Source organism: Rhinolophus sinicus, linkage group LG06 (assembly GCF_036562045.2).
Source record: "Rhinolophus sinicus isolate RSC01 linkage group LG06, ASM3656204v1, whole genome shotgun sequence".
In the NCBI taxonomy this organism is placed as follows: Eukaryota; Metazoa; Chordata; class Mammalia; order Chiroptera; family Rhinolophidae; genus Rhinolophus; species Rhinolophus sinicus.
In genome coordinates this window covers 39,745,870-39,773,506 of record NC_133756.1, presented here as the reverse complement: position 1 = coordinate 39,773,506, position 27,637 = coordinate 39,745,870, and the positions used below count along the sequence as shown (strand labels likewise).

At 36.5% G+C, this 27,637-nt stretch overlaps 1 protein-coding gene across 3 annotated transcripts in view; it reads left to right on the top strand.

The window, feature by feature from the left end:
• Window positions 1-27,637, top strand: part of ERICH3 (glutamate rich 3) — a 112,517-nt gene that overhangs the window by 35,730 nt on the left and 49,150 nt on the right. The window contains exons 4-7 of one of the 3 annotated variants that reach the window (XM_019743774.2): window positions 613-684; window positions 2,479-2,607; window positions 7,236-7,394; window positions 11,708-11,917. In XM_019743774.2, coding sequence (XP_019599333.2) covers window positions 613-684; window positions 2,479-2,607; window positions 7,236-7,394; window positions 11,708-11,917 — 570 coding nt within the window. Of the gene's footprint in view, window positions 1-612; window positions 685-2,478; window positions 2,608-7,235; window positions 7,395-11,707; window positions 11,918-27,637 lie in introns of those variants that run through there. The other 2 variants (XM_074334952.1, XM_019743775.2) reach the window with 2 other exon arrangements.

Genomic DNA, 27,637 nt, shown 5'->3' with positions numbered 1-27,637 from the left:
ACTGCGTAGCCATTACTATTGTTGAAGACGAGATGATGCACGTGAAGTACTTTCCCAGCATGGGAACAGCCACACAATATGAACTTGATCAATTAAGTTGTATTTCTGTGCAATTCTGTATCCTCCTTTTTCCTGCATTACATGCATTTTCCATTTGTCTTAAAAAAACAAAATCTTTATGGACCTTATTTTAATGGTTATATTCTATTCCATTACATGGATGTGCCAAAAACGTAACTCTTCTCTTTAAGATTTATATTGCTTCTGAATGTTTGTTTTTATGAGGACAACAACAAAAGAACTTTCAGCCAGGATCTTTGTGCATAACACATTTTTTTTTTTAATTCAGATTTCCTCTTAGGTTTAGAAGGGAAATTTATTGGTTGAAGGGTAGGGACACTTTTAACTGTCTAATATATGTTAGCAATTGGATTTTCAAAGAGTAGTACCAATTTATATTCCCACTTGCACCTTTAAGCAGGTGATTCTTCTCCATTTCAATGACAAGAGGGGTAATTGAGAATACAGTTAGTTGGTGGCATTATTTTCTTCTTAAAAACTTGTTGCCATAATTGATATGGTTCTCTTCTCCATTCTTTCCTGTTATCGTAGCGTTACCATCAGCTTGAAATAAGAAAGAAACTGGAGACCTTAGCTAGGAAAGAGCGAATTCAGAGACTTAAGGTAAGGAGCTACCTAACTCTTTTACTTCATAATATTATTTTATGATTTTGAATGCCAATGGTGCTATTATTGAAGTTGCTTGGGGTACTTTACTTTGGGATACTCATATCTGAAGTCAGATGTTTGTTTCACCAAGCCTAAATCTTGTTCACCATTATTTTAGAAGATCATGACAAAATAGGAGCTGCCTATGCAAAATAAGTTTTATAAGCACAAATCTTTTTTAAATTTTTTTTATTGTTCACAAAAAGTATTTCATTATTGAAAAACAAAGGAAATCATGAAGTCATATTTGAGGAGGCTTGCAAAGTGCTCCTAACCTAGCCTGCAGTTTGATTCACCTCATAGCTCACTATCTCAGCACAAATCTTTAAAGAAAATCCTTGAAAACATTATTTTTAAGCTTTAAATTTTGCTTTTGTGTTTTCTTTATTGATATGTGATAAAGGCTGAAGGATTTTTGTTTTTTGCCTTAAGGAGGTAAAAAAATAAAAGTGATGGTGATGTTCCCAATGTGATGGAAAACAGGGCAAAATAAAAATTATCCAATGACACATTTTCATGCACATGTGACCCTTGAAAATACTACATGGGAGGAAAGATGGACCTTAGCAAACATAAGCATACGATTTAGATACTTTGTACAAGGCATTTAAAAATTCCCTGTTTGTTTTTTATTTTTGCATTTAATACCTTTCTTTGAAGTGCACTTATAAAATACATAAATTTGAATCAAGGGATGAGAGATTCAATTACACGTGTTTGAAAGGTTTCAGTTTAGGTTGGCAGTTTTACTCTATTTCTTGAGACATTTAAACTCATACATTCTTCATTTTCAGTGTCTTATTACAAATGTGGGGCCTAAGACCCATTTCACAAACTGATGAATATTTGTAAAGCTTCTGTAGAATGGCTTGCCGTATATGACAGTCATTTTTCTCTCTTACTTGATAGACTCAAATCTGTCTGTTTTGTCATGGTCAAAATATAATCTTGTTACAAAAGTGTTGTTAAATAACAGAAGATAGGTCAGTTTTTCAAGATCAGAAGAGTTTAGTGTATAGAGATTTGTGGTTAATTCAACTCTGCCAATATTGTGCTATATCAAGGACTGAGTTACAGATTCTATAATTTACTGTTGAAATGTTGATGGAGAAAAATGGTCACTGGAAATAACGAGTGACTAGCACGGCCTGAAGCAGTGCGCTATCCACTGTCGCTCAGATTGCCAGACCCACTAACAGATATATGGGCATGTTACAGCATTGGAAGATTTGGGATAGATACTGCAGTTTCTCCTTGTATGATTTTGTTTGTAACAATTTTCACTTGAGAGCTGTACTTGGTGAAAGAGCAATGTTTTGGCCTTTTTAATGCAAGCCTTTTGCCTAGGGCATTATTTAATTAATTTTTAAGGGAAAAAGTAATACTGTCTGGTAGTCTCTTGATCAGAGTAGTGGGGAGTGTTGTGCCTCTTGTAGTGATTTCCTGAAAGCATATTAACAAATATTGTTGCTAAAACGGAGGATACACTGCATCTGTAGCTACTTCTTTGAGTCCAACTCTTTCTTTGAATAAAGCAGACTCAGTTTCCTGCCTTTCACGACCACACCTGATACCCTCGTACATCAATGGAAACCTTTTCTGATTATCGAGATAGGCCTCGGAAGGAACACTCTCTTTTGCAAGTAATGAGAAAGAAATTCTACAGTCATGAAGTATCTCTTACCTAGTACTAACCTAACCTAGATTACTAATTATGCATCAATTTGTGAAATCACGTTCTTATTCTAGGGAGAGCCCACAAGATGGTCTATGGAAAATAACATGCCAGTCCTGTCTCCCCACCCCCCGGCGGGCCCAAAGACTAACCGCGGCCATAGCGTTCTGGTTGATGAAGGACCTACCCGTCCAATAACACGGGTGAGTCAAATTAGACACTGTGATGCACGTCCTAACTAATTAATCTATAATTTCTTGTTACTTTCAGAAAGAATGCTATGGGTACATGTCTGTATAATCCTGGGAATCCTACTGAATGAAAACACAGTCTTGTACCTATTCAACTGTCTCTACTGAATGCCCCACCTGTATTCAATACAACCCCTGTCAGATCCATTTGCTTGTTACTACTGAATTGGTTTTGTTGAAGTACAGAGTGCTTGTTATTACATGCCCAAATACCTTCTCTTGCTATATGTCACCTATAGAAAAGCTCAGACTCTTTTACCTGACGTTTAAGACCCTAAGCCATATTATCTCAGTTTAGCTATCCCCACAATTATCCTTTAGCAGCCTAGCAAAATTGAACTACTGCTTGTTCCACACATGTTACATATTTTCTGACCTCTGGATTTTGTTCTTCCTGTTCCCTCTACTCTTACCTTATTTGTCAAGCTTATTTATGCTTTACAGTACCAAGTTGAATGGTACTGTATAGCATGTTGGGCCAGATACTTATATTTGTACTTCTTTTATCAAAAATATGTACACATCATGTAAGATAAAAATAAGTAAATGTACAGAAATTACATATTTAAAAAAATTGCACACCGACCTTTCATTCCAGTGTGACTCATTTATAACCTAAAGGTGGTATTTGCTTGAAGGAAGATACAGTAGCTTGAAACAATGTAGATACAAGAGAAGACCCGCAAAATATTTGCTGGAGGTTGATGGTTTAAGATTTAAATGAATTGCTTAATTACATCTTTATTCTTGCTTTGTGTAGCCTAACATATTTCCTTGTTAGCATGAACATTTTTTTGGATTGCACAATATTTATAGAGAAATTACAGTGCTTTCACAGATTGTTAAAGTAGGTTCATCACATATACTGTTAATATTTGACATTTTTCAAAAGGTAAATATGTTTTGACATTTCCTGGTGAACAGCTCCAGATATGAAAAGCAACCGTCTTCCCTTTGTCGCGAACGTATTTCCAGGCTTCATTTAAATGTATATGTACACAAATAGTTCTTTTATTAGGTGGCAAATTCACTAGACTCTCAAAAGCTTAACCTGGGTGAAACAAAAGAAACAATCAATTGCTATTTTCTATCTTCCCACCTGTTTCAGAGAGGAAAAAACCCTTGAAAGGCTTTCTTTTCAATTTTCCAGTTGAACACCCTCAATAAGTAGTTTATGATACATCCAGGAAATCTTAATGTGGCAGGAATGAGAAAGTAATTTAAAAATTACAGGATACACTGACACCAGCACGTTAGAAGCCTTTCTGTCTGGGAAGCCACAATTCTTTCCTTGGTCACCCCCTGTGGTGCTTCTGCACAGTAAAGGATACCTATTGTCATCTTGGAATTGTAGCTTCCATTCTACACAAATTCAAGTCCTCCTTTTTGTTTTCCCAACCTGGATACATATCCTTTAAATTTGACTTTCGACCTCCAAGTGCCACTGAAATTTAGATAATCTTTTGGAATACTGCCATCTGTTTTTCTCTCTCCACCTTCTTCCGTGAATAAGGAAAGCATCCAGGGAATAGCTATTGCATTTGGTCACTAATTGGACCTAAACTTTCAAAATAACATATAGGCTTTTAGCTGCATTGTTTCCGTTAAAACTCTGCACAGGCTTGGAGAAGTCACCCCAGAGATCTTCTACTAAGAATTAGAAATGCTCAGCTAAGCTGAATAATCACCAAGTAGTGAATTTTAATTCACATTCTGGTACAATTTTGAAAATGTTAAGCTACAGTGCCATATTTATTCCAAGAAAATATATTATGAACAATTTAACATATAGCAAATTTAAGGTGGCTTCTGATGTGAACTACAACAGTTTGTAGCTCACAGCTGTTAGTTGAATGGTGCAGATTTGTTTTTAGAGATAAATGTAATCAGTTAAACATTTGACTGCCACATTCATCTAACTGAATGATATCTGTATGCAAATGTGGGGAAGTAAAATTTAAAGCACCACCGCCAATAGATCTTGTTCTAGTTTATAGTAATCTGCTTTTTTTGAATTCCTGCATTAGATTTTCAGTGTTTTTGTGTTCAGTTGGATTATTTGACAGCAAAGAGTCTTAAGGCATATTTGTTTTACAGAGTTCAAAGGAATTCTTTTGGGCGGTCTGATTCCCTTGTTCAGAAACCTCTAGTTTGATTTCTCTTTGTGGGTTAAGACCTTTCACTTTTGGGTCCCTATAGGTTTATGTCCTTTTTCTTTAAATTCTGTTCCAGTCTATCCACTTGGTTTCCTAAATTGGCGGCCATGCTATAGATTTGTGTGCAGAGACCCCAAATAACAATGACTTAAACATAAGGATGCCCTTTCCACACCAACACACATACATGAGTCTCAGCTCCTGTGCCATCTCTACTCCATAAAGTCATCCAAAGCTCAGACTCCTTTTGTGTCATTGATTTGCCAAACTTTATGTGCTTCCTTCATCCACATAAGCCAAGATAGTGTGTCACCATGTGGATATTTCAGTCGGAGGGACGGGGGTGAAGGGAAAGTGAGGGCACACTTCTCTCTAAGGGTGTGATCAGCAAGTTTCATGTATCACTTCTGCTCACATCTTACTGGCCAAAACTGAGGTATAGATCTATACAGAGTTTGCTGGGAAATATAGTCTTTATTTGTGATAGCTGTGTTCCCTGATAAAAATTCTATTACTGGTGAAGAAAGGAAAACAGATATTGGGGAATCTTATCTTTGCCTCCCTTCCCATGTCTGGCTCACAACTGGCTCTCTGCTTATTTGGATGTTCAGATTTCCCATTCCTCTTCTCTGCTCCTCCAGTTCCTTTTCTTGCTTGTCCATTTGGGCAAAATAGAACCGCTTCTGTGAAACTTTAATTTTTACTAGTTTCATTGGCTTCTTCAAAATAACGTTTAATTCTAAGTTCTGTTAGTTCTCAGGTATTTTGTTGTTATTATATTTTGGTATTTTGTTGTTAATACTGGTAGCATTTGTGTGGTTCATTTGGCACTATTTGTCTTGTCACCATTAGAAGTTGAAAATTACATTTTAATCTCTTCATAGTGCCCATAGTTGGAATACAATAAATATGGACAATAAAATCAGAGATTTAGCAATATATGACGTTGTCGGGATGGCATGAAGACCAATTTTTGGTGCTAGAAGCTGCTGTATTATTTTTCATGTATGTACAGAGCACTTTTCCAGAGTTGAATATATTGTTCACAATTCTTTACAGACAATATATTAAGCCTTATTCATGAGTCATTTATATACTATCCTTCTCACACCCTGTTATCCAGATATGCATGTGTTTTCTACTGTTCTATTGTAATAAAACAGTTGGGCCAAAAGCCTTGTTTTTTCCCACTTTTCAAACATTGCTGATCTTTATACTAAACTCATAATGTTCTGTCAATTCCCCAAAAGGCACTTTTAATTCTCCGTACTGGCACTTTTGGTATTCTCTGCAGTATATTCTTGATTAGAAAGTGCATCAGTCAGGGTCTCAGCAATAAACAGATGGCTCAAACAAATAGGGTAATTAGGAAGGATTTAATAAGGAACTATTTACAAAGATGCAGGCAGAGTGAAGGAAAACCAACTAGGGATGTTTAACATGCTGGGATTAGCCCAACGGGTAGCCACACCACCTCGGCCTAAGGGGGAGAGGGAGGGATTGCATACGAGAACCAATGGGCAGTACTTGGAAGCTAGGAGAGGACGTCCTGACAGGAGCTGTGGGCTTTGGCAGAGGGGCCCAGCTGGCGCGTCACAATCTTTGTGAGAAGCGTCCAGGAGAAATAAGCCTCAAATCTCATTCCTTCCTGTCTTTTGATCTCGGGCCAGTGCCTTTCGTTGGCCAAATCTAACTGGAATCCTCAAGTTAGTTGGTGTGGTCCATAAGGAAATGACCCCAGAGGCCAGAGTGGGACAAAGAAGGCAGAGAAGAGGGGCAAATGGGAAATAGCCAGCCTGCAAAACATCTCCATTTTTACACGGTGTTTTCCAAAGTTGCCAGTTACTATTTTCCAGTTTTGTTTTCCTAATATTTCAAGGAAGAGGTTGACTAAATAGTAATTCATTCCAGTTAAGCATCCACATTTCCTTTTTTTTTTTGAATCATATTGCTTGTACTTCAGCACTAATCTTAAGACTTAAAGGACTCACAGTAGAATTTATGTTGAAAACATTCAAACAGAAATGAGTCCATTCCAATAATATCCATTTAGATCTCTAAAATAGGAACATTATTCAACTTAACATTTAATTGAGCAAAGCCATTCCATGCACAGCATAAATTAGGTATTGTCAGTGAGTTTACAGTGTAAATGAAACTCAGGAACCTTACAGAGAACAACTCTTTTGTCTAGGATACTCTATAATTGTGGCATTTTGTTATGTAGAGGACTTCCACACCATATGTTTTAAAAAATACTTTGGGTCATAAGGGTATGTATAATGGAAAGACATAATTAAAGTTTAATCTGTTCGGTAAAAAGGCACCATTAATTACTCTAGTCAATTTGTTGGGTTATTAATTGGTTCTGGAAACGTGTCAAGATACTAATTTAAATGGAATTTTTTTCCCTTAATTGTCTAGACAGCCCCTCGACCATACACTGCCCCAGGAAATATGCAGCCTCCAATTCGGTTACAGCCTCTTCCCAGTAATCCTGCAGTAGGAACTGTTCCAAAGATAACTCCGGGGTCCAGATCAAAAACCTCATTGCTGGAAAATGAAGCTCCATTTCCCATTGGGGTAAATGTTATTTCTCCAAGAAATACCTTTTTATTGTTGATTCGAATATGAGATGATCACAGTTATTCAGATGTTACATTTAACTAATCTGCTTAGTGAAATTTATGGCGTGTACTTATTAAGCACTTACAGTGCACTTCTGTTTATCTTACTCTAGTGAGAAGGCCTATCATTTCTGGGTTAGTGAGCATAGAGAGTAAGGAATAGATGTGTATTAATATAAAGTGATTGTTCATTAATTTGAAGGGTTGTATGAAAAACAAAGAGGAACTTTTTATAGCCAGATGTGACTTCTATCAGAGAAGACCTAGTGTTGACTGCTTCCAAATTTTAAATGCATGAAACCTAGAAAATGAAACTTTCTAAGAATAGGTTTGCATTTGCATGCTGACTTACTTTACCATCAGTGTATGAAATTGCTTCAAGTTTGACTCTGGAGAATGTTGGATATAGAATGAAAAGAATGTCCATCTTTAAAAAATGCTGAATTAATCACACACAGGAGCTTGCCTCTGCTTCCTTTTCAAGGTTATGACTCAGGTAATTTTCGCTTATTGTAATAGAGGACAGGAAGAAGGTATAGTAAAACATAGGAGTTACTTAAACAGAAAGGAATAATTAGGATATTCATTAATTTGGCAGGGTGTTGTTTGTATTTCTGACACCAAGGAGAAACATTTGCCAGCTTAAGAAAAAAAACTGTAATAAGTACAATAGTCATTATGTTCAAATGGGTGAATTTAGTTCCATCATTTTTTAGGAAACATGAGATATATGAAGTTAAGATATTTTTGTCTGAAACTGATGGATAACCTTGACACTAAGAAATTAATTCAAATAAATGATTGTGTTTCACAGTAAAAGTATGAATATAATTATAAATGATAACTAATATTTTAATCCATTTAAATGCTTTTCAGCTTATATAGCACTTTTCACAAACCTTATTATAGGTAATTTAATAGTTTTTCAGAAAGCAGGAGAAATTAAACCAAAATGGTGACATATTTTCTGAGGAAGACTGAGTAGAGCTAGGCAGGAACTTACTGGGTCATAAGTCAATTAAGTTGACATCTGGTCTCCACTTTGAAGGCCTAGCCATTTCCCGTTTAAGTGGTGTCCAGGAATGGTCAGGTCCTGAGAGATTGTATCAGGTTAACTAAAATAACTCAAAACAAACTAATTGTTTTGTGTCTAGTAAACCAAAAATGGGGTAATATCATAATCAGGGACCATTAATATACAAGATATCAAATAATCAAAGCTATCAAAGCTTGTAGAAGTGGTGTATCTTCTTCTGATGGGCAGACCTACATGGGAAGCCATATCACAATGAGAAGGTTGCCTGGTGAGCATGGAATCAGAATGAAGGGATATGGTGGAATGGAATGTCAATGGCATCAGGCTAAGATGGCTTGATGCACCTATCTCATTTTAGGGATGGGATTGCCAAAGGTACCAGACAACTCAAAGGTCTTTGGCTAAAAGCTTCTGTATGCTCCAGGAATAACTTGGCCATTAGGACTAGAAATATTCAAAGTCCAATGGATGAAATTTCCTCTCCCCTATATAGTACTTGGATGGGCATTTTCCGTGTTTGCCAAGGTGATTATATTCTTTTCTAAGCTCCTATAATTATTATTTTACTATATTACTTCAATAGACATATTTTCCTATTAGATATATGAATACTATCAATCAGGTAATCAAGTTCTGCTGACTAGGAAGGGTTTATTTATTTATTTTTTCTTTCAAGTGATTTTCCAAATCTGATCTGAGCCACTGTGTGGATTTATTTACTAAACATACACAGGGCCTTTGATTTTCCTGTTTTCAAGTTTTGGAGTGTGCGTGATTGAGCGATAGGCACTTAATGGTAGCTTACATGGCTGACAAGATTGAGAATGATCCCATATTAATTTAAACTAGCTAAACTTACACTGTTCATTCAGTAAATATTTATTGGGCACTTACTATGGACTAGATACTGCTCTAGGCATTGGTGCTATATTAATTATCAAGGCAGACAAAAGTCTCTAACTTATTAGAGGTTATACTATAATGTACATAGAGAAAATATAGTGCCAGAAAAGACATATAATTTTTTTGATAGCATTAATGATAAAAATGATTTAATATAAAACCAGACAAGAAATTCCTAAAGAATAGTAGTCTGCATGATTGCTGAATATGTAGTGAGTACCTGCTAAATTTGTATTTCTTTCTTAAAGATTAAAGGATATAGTATGTATGTGGTAACTGTTTGAAGGAACAACAGACAAGCAGGTTGAACTTTCTAAGTATCAGGAGTGAGAGTCTTTGATTTAGTCAAAAGCAATTTGGTCAAAAACGGGTTACTTGAAATGCTACTGAGTAAAAATAATGACTTGAATGAAAATGATTATCCATAGACTGAGAGTTTCTCATACACCATTGATAAAAACAGAAATCGGTACAACTATTTGTGAAAGCAATATGGGAATATCTGTCAACATTTTAAATGAACATGGTCAAACATCTTAACATATAGGAATTTTTCCTAGGAGTACACACATATGTGGAAAGAGATAAATGAAAAAATATTTAGTATTATAATGGTGAACAACTGGAAGACACCTAAGAATTTAATAGGATATTGTTTAAAAATGTTATAATATATTAAAGAGTGTTTTAAAAAATAAGGTAGAATTATTTGTACTGGCATGGAAAGATATCCAAGATACTTTGGGCTAAAAAAGTGAAGTAAGGAACAGCTTGTTAATTTTTTAAAAAAATTATTAAATCATTTCCAAATAAGGTATGCAACTGACTGATAACTACTTAGAAATTAAAAAAAAAAATCCCCAAACCCAACAATTTCTCGATTCATTCATTTTATTGTTCTTATTATTTTCACTTCTTTAATTTATTATTTGTCATTATAGTAATAATTCACACCATAGCAGAAAAATGGAAAATGTAGGAAAAGAAAAATAAGAACATAAATAACACCTGCATTTTCAACCATTTTAACAATTCTAAACTCTTTGGTGACTATTTAAATTCCTTTCTGTTCACATAAATATCTTCAATCAAAATATGGACTATACCTGCCTTTATTTGACCTGCTTTTACTTATTTATAATAAGAAATGTTTGGAGAATTACTTTCCTTTCTTAAAAATAATTTTTCACTATTTAAGCATCTCAAAATAAAGAATAAATTGGCTGAAAATGAATTAAAAAACATACCAAATAAATTGATATAAAGTGGATAAAAATGATTAAAGATGCCTTAAAGTTTGGAAAACTACCTCAGATACACAAAAATTATCAATTTGTGAAAATTCCAAGACTCAAATATACCTGAAAAATGTAATTATTGATTTTAACTTTGGTGCTTTTTAATCATTAAAGTAATACATGTTGATTAAGCTTTCAAATAATATAAAGATATATAAAATGCAAAATGATATCTCCCCGATAATCTAAATCCCCATGGCAACCTCATGTTCAAAGTCTTCCAGCATCCCTGATTTTATCAAAATCCATTATGTAAATTACTTAAAATAAATGTATGATTATACAACATGGATCTTTTTATGTCAGGTTGAATAGATTCACACTATTCTTTGTGAAGCCTGGTGAGAATCTATTATAAGAACAAAGCAAAATATAATTAAACATTCTCCTATTGGTGGACTTGATAGGTTCAACTAAATTTGTTGTACATATGTGTCTCTCTGTGTGTGTATGTATATGTCCTTATACATTTACATCAGTGTACTTGTGTAGTTATCTTGGGAGGATTTATTCCTACACGTTGAATTCCTAGGAGAAAATAAGCTGAATAAAGTCTTTAGGTCAGTGTCTGTTTGGTACCTTGGTATTATATTATCAAGGAATATTATAACACTTGGATGGGCAAAATTAATATGAAAAAAAATGCTAACACCCCATTGTTAAGTGGACTATCCAACCCTGCTTCAAAGTAAACACTTCAAACTTCTTGATTCTAAATTTTTAATTATAGTGGTTCCCCAAAGATTTAATGGATTTTTGAGGAAAAATCCCAGAAGTACTATAAAAAATGCCATCACTGTATATTTTGTTTAAAACATGGTTAAATAAGGTTAGAAATTAATGAAATTTTAATTTGCAATGGATACTACAAAATGCCATTTTTCAACAGATTGGAATATTTTGAGTTTGCCCACTGATAACCAGTTATGTTTGCATGTAATGTTAATCATACAGTATTGTCTTTAATTTTGGGTTACTTTGAGTAACCACTTCTGTTTCACTGGTTCTTATGTCAATGAAATGTGATTACAGGGCAAGAAGGCAGTGATGAAGTTCAGGAACTCCAAGGACAATTCACAGGGAATGAATCGATACCAACTTCTTAACAGTTACATGCCTATTCCTCCTTCACCTCCTCCTCGCAATGGAAAAATCACATGGGAAAATAGACCTGAAACATGGAGAAGGAGAAGATTTCGTCCAACCACTGCTCCAAATGGCTTAGAACCTCTCTTTACCAGGGTGATTATGGAGTCAAATTTTCTTTTATTAATTTATCACAGAATACATTGCATTATTAAATTTCTAGATATGCAGTTAAAGAATCTAGGGAAATCAAAAGCAAAATGCCTTGCATAAAGAAATATAATAATTTTATAAATGTAATTATAAGCTTGAATGAATCTGAAATCAAATATTTGAGTAGTTAAGTTCAATAACTAATTTATCAAAATTGATAAAAAAACAGAATCCAGAGAATCTTGTGGTCAGATTTAGTTTGTACTATACCCATTTTCAAATTATTTATTTCCTTTAATTTGCCCATTTAATCACATGGCAGAAGTATTTTGACATTTAATTTATGAAAATTCAGGGACTTTATTTAACAAAAATCATAATATATCATATAAAGTATCCTATTAAAGCTTACTTTTAATGATTTTTGGCAAATTGCTATATAATATTTAGAAAAAAATTTCAATATTCTTCAAAAATATTGTCATTTGTTGTACTTATTTCCTCAAAATACTGATAAATAGTTCTAAAGCCAGTTAAACTTTATACAGATACAGACTAATATGAAGGTGAAGGATCTCTTAATTTTTATTGCATAAACATAAAACAAATGGTAATTATATATAACATTTGTGATTATTAGCAGGTAGCTGGGTCAACATTTCACTGATTGAGAATCAGGGAGTGAAGTATCAGCATGCACATAGACTGCTTCCTGCTCTTCAAAACCAACCTCACTCTTTTGTTTTTCTTATTACTTTTGTGGTAAATTTGGTACACAAGATTATATATATATCTATTTCAGAAGTACAGCATTATAATTTGATATTTGTATATACTACATAGTGTTCACCATTATAAGTCTGGTTACCATCCATCACCATACTATTGCTCTCCTTCACCCATTTCACCCTCCTCCCAATGCCCACCAATCTATTTTCTATATCTATGAGTTTGTGTGTTGTTTTGTTTGTTTTGTTTTTTTAGATTCCTCATATAAATGAAATTATATGGTATTTGTCTTTCTCTGTGTTACTTATTTCACTTAGCATAATATCCTCTAGTTCCATCCATGTTGCTACAAATGGCAAGTTGACTTCCTTTTTAGCATTCCATTGTATGGATGTATCACATCTTTTTTATCTATTTGTCCATCTATTGGCACTTAGGTTGTTACCATATCTCAGCTATTGTAAATAATGCTGCAGTGAACATAGGGGTGCATATCTCTGTTCGAATTAGTGTTTTTGTATACTTCAGATATATACCCAGAAGTAACATAGCTGGGTCATATGGTAGTTCTATTCTTAATTTTTTGAGGAATATTCATACAGTTTTCCATAATGGCTGCACCAGTTTACATTCCACAGCCTCTCCAACACTTGTTATTTCTTGTCTTTTTGATAATAGCCATCCTAACAGGTGTGAAGTGATGTCTCATGGTGGTTTTGATTTGCATTTCCTGATAATTAGTGATGTTGAACATATTTTCTTGTGCATGTTGGCCATCTGTATGTCCTCTTTGGAAAAATATCTGTTTAGATCCTCTGCCCATTTTTTAAATTGGGTTGTTTGTTTTTATGGTGTTGTGTTGTTTGAGTTATTTATATATTTTAGACATTAACCACTTATCAGATATATGATTTGCAAGTATCTTCTCCCATTCAATAGGTTGCCTTTTTGTTTTGTTGATGGTTTCCTTTGCTATACAGAAACTGTTTAGTTTGATGTAATCCTTTTGTTTATTTTTGCTTTTGTTTCTCTTGCCTTTGGAGTCCTAACCAAAAAAACATAGGTACTGTGTTTCCCCAAAAATAAGACCTAGCTGGACAATCAGCTCTAATGCGTCTTTTGGAGCAAAAATTAATATAAGACCCGGTCTTATTTTGCAATAAGACTGGCTCTTATATAATATAATATAATATATAATATAATGTAAAATATAATATAATATAATGCCCAGTATTATATTATCTTATCTATTCTATTCTATTCTATTCTATTCTATTCTATTCTATTCTATTCTATTTTAAAGTTTAAATGTCTCATAAACCATAAGAATACACATATTACATATATAATATAATATAAGACCGAGTCTTATATTAATTTTTGCTCCAAAAGACGCATTAGAGCTGATTGTCCAACTAGGTTTTATTTTTGGGGAAACAAGGTAAGACAAAGAACTTGTCAAGGAGCTTACCGCCGATGTCTTTTTTGCTAGGAATTTTATGGTTTCAGGTCTTAGATTCAAGTCTTTAATCCATTTTGAGTTAATTTTTGTATATGGTGTAAGATAGTGGTTTAGTTTCATTTTTTTGCATGTGGCTGTCCAGTTTTCCTAGCACCATTTATTGAATAAATTGTCCTTTCCCTATTGTATGTTCTTAGCTCCTTTGTCATAAATTAGTTGTCCATATACGCACAGGTTTATTTCTGGGATCTATATTCTGTTCCTCCGATGTGTCTCTGTTTTTATGTCAGTAACATACTGTTTTGATTTCTACTGCTTTGTAGTATAGTTTGAAACCAGAAAGCATGGTATCTTCAGCTTTGTTCTTTCTCAAAATTGCTTTGGCTATTTGGAGTCTTTTGTGGTTTCACACAGATTTTAGAATTATTTGTCCTAGTTCTGTGAAAAATTTCATTAAAACCAACCTCACTCTTAAGTGCTTTCTTTATCTCTTGTCTGCATCTCACTTCCAGCATCTATCCTTACCAATAAACTTGGGACTATGCTTGCTCAGATTTCCTCCTTTCCTTTCTATTTTCACCTATTCTCTTATTTTCTTCCTTTGTTGTGGTCCCTGTTAGAGCATTGTATCCTCTGCCCTGTGTTCTCGATCTTATCCTTTTCCACCACCTATGGCACCTAACAGAGTCTGTCATTCTCCTCTCTAATTTGTATTTTCATTCTGTTTCTAATATTCATCTCTGTCTCTCAACATACCCAGGCCTTATATACCAAGTCCTTTCCTCACGTTTTGTAACCTTTGACTTCTGGTTTTTTCTACTGCCAAGCTCTCTGAAGAGAGTAGTTTACTGTAGTTTAATCTAATAAACAATCCAGGCAACTCAGCTTATAACAACAAAGGTTTATTTCTTGTTCTCACTGTTATCTGTTGTTGGCCAGCTGCAATTCTGGGACTCATACTAGAGGAGTAGTCCCTGTCTGGGGTATGTTGGCCTCGTGGACAGTGGAACCGTGGAATACTTTTAAGATTCCACTCAGAAGTGACACATAACACTTGCACTTGAACTCCATTACCAAGCCTGCCACCAGTGGAGTGGGAAGCATAATCCTCTCACAGAGAGGGGCAGTGAATGTTTGGAGCAATAATAGAATCTACCCCGTCTACTAACTGACTTTTGAATCCTTTGCCTGCTGCCATCAGTCTCCACCAGGATAACAAACATGCTGTCTTGAAGGATGTGCCTCCACACCCTTTTTTACCCCCCCACCCCAGCAAATACTCATCATCCTCATCAGTGACTTCCTCATCATCCTCACTGGTGGCAGCATTTGATTTTCTGATGTTAAAATATATTCCTGAGATAAACTCTACCTGGTCATACTTTTAAAATAAAAAGCTTCAATGTCTCATAAACCGTAAGAACACACATATATAAAATCTACATGTGCACATGTGCAAGTTAAACAGTAATAATCAAGTAACACCCACGTTCACATTACAACTTCTTAACAAAGTAGAACACTTGTCATGAGTCCCCTGTTCCTGCCCCATCACATCCCCTATGGCTCCCTTGAGCAACTACCCGTACTGATATCTGTTAACTGAGTCCCTGCTTTTCTTTGGAGTTCAATCACGTAGATGCATAAAACTTCAGAAATAAGCTCAAACCTAGCATTTTAATGAAAGGATAATATTTTCAGGAGAAAATAAGCTGAATAGGGTCTTTGGGTCACAGTCTGGGCTTGGTTTTTTGATGGTTTTAAGAGCACCTTCTAAGGAAGTGAGAGAGACCCAGTCACGAATGTGTCCTAGGAAAATGGGGTTCCCCAGAGTCAGGGCATCTAGTGAGGTCCTAGTGTGGGCCAGCCATTGGACATCCAACAGGAATAGGGTCAGGTGAATGAGCTTGTGTAGATGGGCACAGAGGAGAGAGCAGGAACTTCTCCATCCTGTGTTCTTGACAAGGGAAGCCACAGATAAGCAGTTGAGGTAGCTACCCCTGGGTATTCGGCACTGCATCCTGGCTTTGGCAGATCTTAGCACGTCTGTCTCTTGAGTCACAATCTGACTTGGTCTTAAAAACAGCAACGATTTTTGTTCTCTCTCTTTGGAATCCCTATTTTGGGAATGTTGGAGCTACTAGCCTAATGCTCTAACATTCTTAGTTTTTCTCTCCTATTTTCTGCTACTTTGTCTTTTTATTCTACGTGCTGGGAGTTATCTTCAATTTTATCTTACACACATACTGCTGATGATTTTTTTCTTCTGCTGCATTATTTTAATTCTAAGAACTCCCTTTGTGTTCACTGAATGTTACTCTTAAAAAGCATCTTATTCTTGTTCTGTATAGTTTTGATTCTTTGGTATTTGTAGAGACTTGCTTTGTGGGCTAATATATGTTCAGTTTTTGTAAAGAATGGATTCTCTAAATGTTGAGATTAGCATTCTATAAATGCCCAATAAATAAGAGATGTAAATTATGTTATTCATACTTTTACATTCTTGGCATTTTTTGAATCTGTGTGATTTCTTAGTTTCTGAGTTCTAATGATAATTTATTCTCTGTAATTGTAGATTTGTCAATTTCTCCTTGTTTTATGAATGTCAAGTTCTGTTTTGTAAATGTTGAGAATACCTTGTTATATGCTCTCAGATTTAGGATTACCCAGTTTTACTGGTGAACTGATTCTTTATCAGTAAAAAAAAAAAAAGTCCTATTTGTTAGTTTTATTTTTGGCTTTAAACTCTATTTTGGCCAATAGTTCTTTTTCTCTTCATTAGATTACTATTTTATTTCTTATTTTCTTTAGATTAGTATTTAATATATATTCCTTTAACTTTCAGCCTTTGATGTTTTTACATTTAAGATTTAGGCTTTAAATGTGTATTTATGCAGCATATGGGTGCTCTGTATTGATTTCAAGCTGAGAATCTCTTTCTTTAATAAGAGAGTTTAGTCCAATTACATTTATTTTGGTTAGTAGTATATTTAGACTTACTTCTACCATCTTAGTTTGTATTTTCTACTTACCACAATTTTAATTTGATAGCAGTATTTTAGGCTTTTATTGACTTTTCCTTGAAAGTTCCCTGTTTTTCCTTCCATAACATTATTTTCATGCTTCTTTGCTATCTCCTTTTATCTCTTATCTTCTTCCTTCATGTCTCTTCTTGATTTCTACCTCTAAATAAAGTCATCACCATAGGCTTAGACTTTGACACTTGTTTTTGTTGTTGTTGCTGTTGTTGTTTTTATTCAAGATGTAGTCATCTTCCCACATGGCTTTGGTAGCTTTCCAGATGTCCCTTGGATTTGTCATCAGCTCCTGGGTCCTGGGGCATAAAATAAAATTGGCAGAGTGGAGTGAGTCATGTAATTTTCTTTTTAAAAAAATTTTTTTATTAGTTTTAGTTGTACAAAGCAACATAATAGTTAGACATTTAAACTCCTCATAAAGTGATAACCCATCTTCCCAAGCTATAACCCCTCTGACATCTTATATAGCTGTTACAATACCATCAACTATTTTTCCTATGTTGTACTCCACATCCCGTGACTATATATACCTATTTATTTAGTTATAGCTGACATTCAATATTATTCTACTTCAGCTCTTCAGGTGTATAGCACATTGGTCAGGCATCTACTCAGTCTATGATGTGATCCCCCTGATAAGTCTAGTGCCCATCTGGAACCTTACATGATCTTTACAACATTGTTGATTTTATTCCCCATACTGTATTAACTACCAATTTGTATTTCTTAATGCCTTCACCTTCTTCACCCTGCCCCCAACTACATTCCCATCTATCACCCTGATAGATTTAGTACCTATCTGGCACCATACCTAGTTTTTACAATATTATTGACTATATTCCTTATGCTACATCCTACATCCTCAAGACTACTGTATAATAACCTGTTTGTACTTCTTAATCCCTTCCTCTTTCCCCCATCCTTAACCTCCCTTCCATCTTAAAGAAGTCCCTCTAAGAATTATTTTAATACTGGTTTGGTGGTCAGCTTTTTCTTATCTGGGAAGCTCCTTATCTGTCCTTCAATTCTAAGTGACAATCTTCCTGGGTAGAGCAATCTTGGTTGTACGTCATTGCTTTTCATCACTTGGAATATTTCCTGCCATTCCTTTATTGCCTGCAAAGTTTCTGTTGAGAAATCAGCTGACAGTCTTATGGGGGCACCCTTGTAGGTAAGTGACTGCTTTTCTTTTGCTGCTGCTAAGGTTATCTCTTTATATATAACCTTTGGCATTTTAATTATGATATGTCTTGGTGTTGGCCTCTTTGAGTTTTTCTTGTTTGGGACTCTCTGTGCTTCTTGGGCTTGTATGTCCATTTCCTTCACCAGGCTAGGGAAGCTTTCGGCCATTATTTCTTCAAATAGGTTTTCAATTCCTTGCTCTCTCTCTTCTCCTTCTGGTACCCCTATAATGTGAATGTTGGTATGCTTGATATTGTCCCAGATGCCCCTTAAACTCCTCAATTTTTTGGATTCTTTTTTCTTTTTGCTGTTCTGGTTGGGTGTTTTCTGCTACCTTATCTTCTACATCACTGGTTGGATCCTCTGCTTCATCTAATCTACTGTTTATCTCCTGTAATATATTCTTTGTTTCCATTATTGTATCCTTTATTTCTGACTGGTTCTTTTTTATGGTTTCCATCTCCATTTTTATGCCTCCTATCTCTCTGTTGAAGTTCTCCCTGAGATCACTGAGCATTTTTACAACCAGTGTTTGGAACTCTGCATCTGATAGATTGCTTATCTCTGTTTTGCTTAGTTCTTTTTCTGGAGCTTTATTCTGTTCTTTTATTTGAGACATGTTTCTTTATCTCCCCTATTTGGCTGCCTCCCTGTGTTTGTTTCTATGTATTAGGTAGGGCTGCTATGTCTTCTGATCTTAGTAGAGTGACCTTATGTAGTAGGTGTGCTGTGGGGTTCACTGGCGCAGTCTTTCTGATCACCAGAGCCATGCACTCCAGGTGTTTCCCTTGTGTGGGTTGTGTGTGTGCTCCTCTTGTAGTTGAGCCTTGGTTGATAATTGCACATCAATGTGAGGAACTGAACCTTGGGCTCACTGGTTGTGAGGACTGGCCTTGACTACAGTGGAAGAGTTGTTGTGCAGGGTTGATCCTACAGAGCAGGATCTGCCCCAGCAGAACTCTGATGCCTGCCTAAGCTGCCCCTTGGGTTTGTCATACTTGGAGGTGGCTGGTGATGCTCCAGCTCATTTTGAAGTTGATCACTGGGGGCGCCAGCTCTAGGACCACTTTGGAAGAGATCTGCTATAGGTCTACTTCAGCCACAGCCTGTGCTCCACCTGGGGCCACCCAGCAGAAGCCAGAAAGAAATCTGCAGATGGCTGCTACCCATGCAGTGCTTGGAAGCTCCTTTGAGAGGCCAAGCCATGGACCACGGCTGGTTGCCACTATTGCTGCCTTAGGGCTGCTTAGCCAGAGGTATAGGACATGCTCAAGCCAGATGCTGCTAGTCTGGGTCCTGCAAACTTTTGAGAGACCCTAGGAAAGTGCAGCTGAGCCCAAGGCAGGGGGTCTACATGAGAAAGACACTGAAAATGGCCTGGGTGTGCCTGAAAGTTGGGCAGGGCCAGGTCTCAAATCACCAGGGTGTGGCGAACGAACAGCAGAGATTCAGAAATGGCTGCCACCTGTGTTCATGTGCTGGAAGGGGGAGGGCTCAATAAAGAAACAATGGCCTCTGCCAGCTCCATCCAGGATAAAGCCGCCTCTCCAGCCCCCATCCTAAGCCAGATAACTCCATTCCCCACCATTTGTCCCTGCCGCCTTTCCAGCTGCTGCCCCGGTGCTGGAGCTCAGAGCAAGTGATTCCATTGGTGGGTAAGTCCACATGCGCAGTCCCTTTAATGGAGTGCCTGGGAGTGCAGCCGCACTCAGTCTCACTCAATCACAATCTCTGCTGTTTTTCAGAACCAAAAATTATGGGGACTTCTCTCCCTGGCACTGGAACCCTGGGCTGCGGTAGAGCTGGTATCTCTCACTCCTTTAGGGCATGGGGGGACACCCACAGCCGATATAGCCCTCCCAATCTTTGATGGTCACACATAGGTGTGGGACCAGCCCACTCCTCGTCTCTGACCTTCCTACCAGTCTAGAGGTAGCTTCTTCTGCATGTCCTTAGTTGAAAGGCTTCAGTTCAGCTTGATTTTAGGCGATTCTTGATAATGATTGTTTTGTAGATTAGTTGTAATTTTGATATGATTGTGAGAGAATATAAATGCCACATTTACCTACCGGGCCATCTTGGTTGTTTTCTCATGTACTTTTAGTACTTGGATTTATTTTATTTTGACCTGGAAATGATTCATTTAAGGAGAGGTCACTCTCATGACTAATTCACACGTTACATTCCCTCTTTTATTTTATGAGTACCACTCCAAAGCATCCTTTAAATGCTCTTAAAAGGAAAGAAAGAGGAAGAGGCAAAAACGTATGGCTTGCTGGTGGTCCACCACCTGCTCCTCTATGAATGTGTAGAACGTGGTCCTTGGCTTCTGTGGTCTGTGTCTCAGGATGATTCTTGGAGCCAAATGACAAGGCGCAGTATATCTCACAGCCCAACACGTTGCTTCTGTGCCCTGTTTTTCATTTTATTTTGTTCTAGGACCCGCAGAGCTTTATACTGCTTTTATAGAATCTATGCGACTAGTTAGATTTTTCTCTGAGGTTTACCTCACCCATCTGCAGGTTTTTGTGTGCTCACTCAAGATTGCTGGTCACCTACTCTCTACAGCAGCCTACTGAAAATGTGGATGGCCCCATAAAAGGTAGTTATAAATGTGAAAATGCAGGCTTTCAAATAAAGACCTACTTAAACATTATGCTTATCAATTTAAAAAAAAGGTCAGGTTTGTTTTAATTTTTTATGTGATTTGTGAAAAAGAGGGTAAAGAGGTTCTTCAGGTATGGAGTAATCTGAGGCTTTCTCCGTATCTGACTGAGACTGTTTATCCACCTCCTGGACTCCAAATGAGCACTGTGTAATTACAGATGCCTGATTGGGAGGTCCTACTGCCCCTCAAATTTGACATGGTTGCAATTTAGACCAACTTCTCCATTCAATTGCTTTATTTCTCATAAAGCATGACCTTTTCTCCAGTAATTTGGACTCACAAGCTAGGATTCCTTCTTCTTTCTCCATCACATATCAAATTAATTGCTATGTCCTCTAGATCAGAGATGTCCAATAGAAATGTAATGCGGCCACATATGCAATTTTAAGTTTCTAATAACTACATTTAAAAAAGTAAAAGAAACATTTCAAATTCATTTTAATAATATATTTTATTTAATCAAGTACATCCATAATGTTATCATTTCGACATGTAATCAATAAAAAAGATTTTAATGAGGTGTTGTACATTTTTTATACCAAGTCTTTATATTCAGTAAGTATTTTATATTTACAGTACTTTTTATATGAGCCACTTTTCAAGTGCCCAGCAGTCAAATGTGGCAAATGGTTATTGTCTTAGCACAGCTCTAGCACCTGAACAATAGCTCACGTGTCTGATAATTCTTTTCCATTCTCACTGCTATATCTGCAGTTCAAAGGCTTGCTACCTAACTTTTAACCAAGCTATTACAGTCATCTATATACTTATGTTTTGCCTCTAAATCAACAAATAGCTCAATTTAACTTTTATTGATGATGGCAAACACTATGCTATGTGCCCAGGCTACTAAGTAAGGTGCATAAGACCAAATCTTTGTTCTCAGAAAGATTGCAGTTTAACAAAATTGAGAAATGTCTTTCCTTATCTGTAAAGTGGACATAATATTAGTACTTATCTTTTAGGTTATGTTTTATGTTTGTTTCCTATTGTTGTCTTAAAATTAATTAGATGAGACTGTTCTTTCATTGCTCCAAGATAAATTTACTCTCTCAGGAAGGTTCCATAGTTTAATGATGTACTTTTTGATAAAAATAAATGTTAAAATAAAGCATCATTTGTTAATTTATAAAAAACAAAGATTGAGAAATGTCTACAATTAACCATGATACATTGTGGTGAGTACTATCATAGTGGTATAAAAGAAGAAAAGCACAATGGGAACACAGGTGAAGGAAATATCAGTTCTGAATGAGGAGATTGGAGAGTGCTTCAGAAAGAAGGTGGCATTTAGAATGGGGGGGGCTTTGAAACATGAGTGGGAAGTTTGCAAAAAGAATCAGGGAGCAGAGGGTGAAAAGGCAGGAAGGGGGAAAAGAGTCAGCTGAGTCCATTTCATTATTAGTAGATTCTGCATAATGATGTTCAATTAAACTTTGTAGAATTAGGTTTCAACCTGCGCCTCCCTGCTTAAAACTTCCACTAGTTCCTCTTTCTTCATGAAAGCAGGTATATTCTTCTGCCTGGCTGTTTTAAAATGTAAATTTTGTTGTTATTCAGGCATATTGAGAGCAGGAGATGATTGCCATTGAAGAGACAGTTTCTCATAGCTCCCAAGAGGAGGGGGTGTCTCACGTATGTTAGTCAGAGTTCCATCCAGAACAATGTTTGACCATAGATTTGGGCACCACGGCCCAGCTAAGTTGATAGATAAAATTAACCATGACACCATGTCACATAGGACAATACAGGAAAGCACCAGGGTAGGTCAGGAGGCTGAGGTTGTGGTGTCTGAGAAAATGAACAGGAGAGGCAGGTAAGCAGAAGGCTTAGGGTTGGATAGTATGAATAATTTTGGCAGGCTCTGGGGCGTAAGGGCCATCCTGAGTTATCTGGAATCTGATCCAGTGGTGCTTAGGGTGGGGGAATATTGGCTCAAGAGTTCAAGAGCCAGATAGCAGAGGGCGAGGGTGGATGTGGGCTCTGGACTGGTTTGTTCATGAAAAGTGCTCTCCCAGGCAATTCATTTACCATCTCTAGGAACTGGTTAGTCCTGGAAAGGTAGTCTCCCCAGGGTCAGTTAGCCACACATTTCAAAAGAAAGACTAAAAGAGACGCTTAGTACACTGGCACTCAAGAGCTTTCAGGTCGGGACCTCTTTCCAGCTCTCTCTGCTCCTACCGGAGCCAAACCGAGCTCCTCCCTGCACCCTCCCGGGTTGCTCCGCCGCTTCCCCACCTCTGAGCTACGTTCTTCATGACTTTCTGCGAGGATTCACCCACTTGCAAATCATCTATATATTTTTTCTCATTTAATTGCGTGCTATCCTGTTTTTGCCTTTTGTTAACTTTTAGTAAAATAGATAAATTTATATTGCATGATGACAGCAATGATTATACCCTTTATTTAATGAAACTTTATTAAGTGCTGGGAGTTTTGTTCCGTGTTTTACATACATTTTCTCATTTAAAACATACAATAAACCCAAGAAAGAGATAAAATAATTTCTTCAAATTCAAAATAAGGAAACTGAGGCAAGAAGAGTTAAATAACCTGCCCAAGGTCACATAACTAGTTAGTGGCTAACTAAATATACACCCCAGTAGACTGAAACTTACAGCCAGCATTTGTAATCCTCGAAGCCAAATAATATGGAATTTATTTATAAGCCTTTTTCTCTCAAATTTTTGATGATATTGTTATTGGTCAGATATTTCTTCAACACAGACATCAATTAGACCTTTAACTGATATTTCTATTAAGAAGGCAAATGTTCTTTTTCTATGAATTGCCAGTGAGTGCCTGAGATATAAGAAGGATGTGTCATCATACTCACCCTTCCCAGCCCCCTTCAAAGGGTGTGTGCTCTGCAGTGTATTTCTGTACCTTGTAATAGAATTCCATCGCTTCCTTTCTTCAAAAGGACTTTGTTCCTTTTCTTCTGTCCCTTGCTATATCCTACTTAGTATAAATACTCACGTATATTTATTATTCTTCTCTTAGATTATGAAACTTGTTGAGGGCAGGCATTTGATTTTATTTACATTTAATCAAGTATTTATTAGTACTATATTCATAAAGTTATTTCTTCATTGTCTGTGTGAAAAATTAAACTCTTAATTGTACTTTTTAGCTGAGGTAAATATCATAGAAATGAATTATGCCTTTCTGATATAGATCCCTATTCTCCAGCAACAAATAAAGCCTAGCAGTTAGTAGCTTTGCTAGAGAAATTGCACATTTCTTCTGTTTGACTTAATTTTTAAAATATTTTTGTCAGTTTCATTCTAGTCAGTGCATTAGCTTAGTCTTTTTTAGTCTAGGTTTTTCTCACCAGTAGACTCAGATTTGAGAATGAAAAAGGAAAACATCAGCATGACTTTAATATATAGTAATTCAACATACCTCATAGTAGGCTTGACTTATTTCAGACAAACACTTTCCTTTAAACAATGTTTTGCTTAAAATGAGCACTGCAGTTTGCTAACTACGTAACTAAAAAGGACTTTAAAAAGAGTTTGAAAATTCAATTTAGCGGTCAAAATATCTTAGCAGATGACATTGTGGAACAAAATCCTGGGAGAAAGGAAGAACTATTGATGCTTCTGGGTGTCTGCAGCAGTTGGAGTTTAAGGGCAGACCTCTTTTCTACAAGGGTCAGACTTTGGGGGCATCTCACCAAAAGCCAGTTCCAGCTGGATAATTTCTAGCTCTTAACAGAGTTACTGAATTCATCCTGTTGAGGGAGAGGAGGAAGCAAAGACTCATGTGTCAACTCAGCTTCCTCAAAAATCTAGAGCTCTGATACCTTCAGAGGATTGAGCTGTTTGGGGGCAGGGCAGAAATAAGCACGTCATATGAGTTAGACAGTAGTAAGTAAAATGAGCAAGAGGAAAGTGAAAAGAGGAAGCATAATAACAGCAAAGGAGGGAGGAGGAGAGAACGAGTTAAAACCAGTGAGAAAGAAGAGAAAGAGAAGAGCCAAAGTGTGTAATAAGGATGCTTTTGGTTTCCTTTACAATCAGCTGCTTCCCAAATCTTTAGGATCTGAATACTGGAGCACTCTTTCTCGGGCTCCTGTCAGAATTTTTGTTTCCTAAGGTCGTCAGAGTCAACATGGGAACCGTCTGCCACTCCTTATGGTCAGGCTTTTTATTAATCTTCATCAAGGCTTAATCATCAAAGGTGGTGTTTTGATTAACAGGACACTGTGAGTCAATTTTCATGTTCTGGTTCCAACTGAGTTGTTATAAATATAGAAAGCTTCTGCTATAGGGTGAGGTCCATTTTCCATTGCTTTTGTCTCAGTAAAGGACAGAATCTGGAATCATTAATTGTTGCATGTGTGTGTCCAGTCTGATCAATGTTTATCAGGCCCTCGCTAGGTGTCAGCACTGGCAAGATGTTGTTGGGGGCATAAAGATCGGTAAGACACTGTCCTTACCTACTGAGAGAGAAGAACATGAGGACATCGTTTCAATGCCATGTGACTCATCCAGTTATGGAAGTCTGGAGATTAAAAACAGGTTGATAGTGTTTGTGCCACTGCCACTCCAGCTCTGTTGCTGGACCTTCAAATGTAACACAAAAAACCACAATAACTGAGAGACAGTAGGAGTTAGAAATGGAAGACAGATTGTGTTGTCTGAAGGATGTTGGACCTCATCCCATGGATATTGGGAAGCATTGGAGGACTTTAAGCAGGAAAGTCACATGATCTACTTAGTGATAGTAGATCATTCTGATATCCAAGAGGAGGGAGATTTTGAGGGACGTCAGTCTAGAAGTGGGGAAACTAATTTAGTAGGGTAACCATTCATCTCAGCTTTCCTGGGACAGTTCAAGTTTATGCTTTTTTTCCCTAGCGTACTTATTAGTAACCCCTCTTTCACTATGTGTCCCAGTTTAGTTAATAAACTCGGTGGTTACCCTACTAACTAGAAGTTTATTGCAGTGGTCAAGGTAAGATTTTATGATGTCCAGAGTTCATCAGGGCTTGGCTAAGTGAATGGACAGGAATTGCTGCCCAAAACAATCAACAAGTACAGGCACTTTGACACCCATGTAAATCTCTTAAATCCAACTGTCACACAGGCCTGGGCAGGGATAAAAGAGATCCCAGTGAAAATTTACTATATCAACTGAATGCTAAGTATCAAAAGTATATAATGGCTAACTGGTTAAACCACTTAATGGGCTCGCTCTTTGTCAGCTCAGATTGTGCTTGTCTGAGAAATCTGAAAAGAAATGAAAAGGAAAGTCATAAGCAATTGGTGAAGGAAGTCATAAAGATAACCCTTAGTTGTTCAGGGCCATGAGGCCTTGCTCCTGTTTTTGAAATGGAGCTGAATTTTCATAGACAGTTTTGACTCTTGCTAGAGGATAGCAGAAAGGGCCGTGAAAGCTTGTTAAAAGTTTCATCCGTCTGAGGTCATTATACCCTGGAAGATGGTAAGTATAGAGGCAATTTAGTCAACTGAAAGAAACAATTGTTCATTTCCTAGTGCACGTATTTAATCATCGGCTGTCACTTGGGCCTCCTGTTAGAACCCAGAAAAGGTTATTTGGTAGCAATAATCGGGGAATATTTCAAAAAGGAATGAAGCAACCAGACCTGGAGAAAAGAAATGTTATTCTCAGGAATACACTTTAACAGAAGAAAGAAGAATAAGAGTAAATGAAAGTGTGAAGAGCTGTCATTTCCTTTATTTTTAAGTGTTCCTCTTTCCAATTTCTCATTTTGTATGGATGAGGCAGGCCTTTCCTTCACTCTAATTCCACCATTACCTTGAATTTATGTAGTGCTTTTCTACCACAAGCTAACAGGGCTGCTTCTGAATCCATGCCACTTTAGAAAGTACTGCTTAATAAAAGGGGGATGCTCTTATTTCAACTGTCATATCATTAAATGTTCTAGTGGGAGCTTGGAGCTGGATTTGCCTTAGGCTGGTGATTTTCCATTGGGCTGCACACATGGGTGTCACAGTTCCACAGCTCCCCAGGCAAGAGGAAACATGGGATGATTTTGCAAGTAGGAGCCAGGCCTGCCATCATTGTTTTCAACTGTGACTCAGCGAGATATTTCTAATCAGCAAAGAATTATCCAGTTTGCTGATTTACCTTCATGGACCCTGATGTCCCTGAAATACTTATGTTTGGGAGCTCTGTTTGTCCACAGGCAAGACAATGTGCTTAGATTTTACATCTCAAACTTTCTCCTCTACTTATACTTTTCAGACTGTCATTTGTAGAATTTCATTTATCAGATTTACTTCCTCTGGTTTTTGCCTCAGAGAGATAGAAATGAATGAGAAAAAAAAAATCCTCTGAGGTGGAAGGGATGGGTTTGGAGATGGAAATATTTTAGTAGTACCTTCAGAAATTTTTCTTGCAGTTTTGTTTTTCTTTAAAAAAAAAAAAAAAAAATCATGCTTCCCGGGCATCTGTAATTCAATGAAATCAAACTCAAATAATTGTCTTGGATTCACTTAGAGTTGGTTTCTTCACATTTTTCATTTAGCTAAAATTGATTTTTAGAAAATTGAAGTAGATTAAAAGTAATGCTTGGCCTCTGTATAATTCTAAAAGCTGACAGTAATATTCTTAACCAGACCCTTTAAAAGTCTCTCAAAGAGCCATTCCTA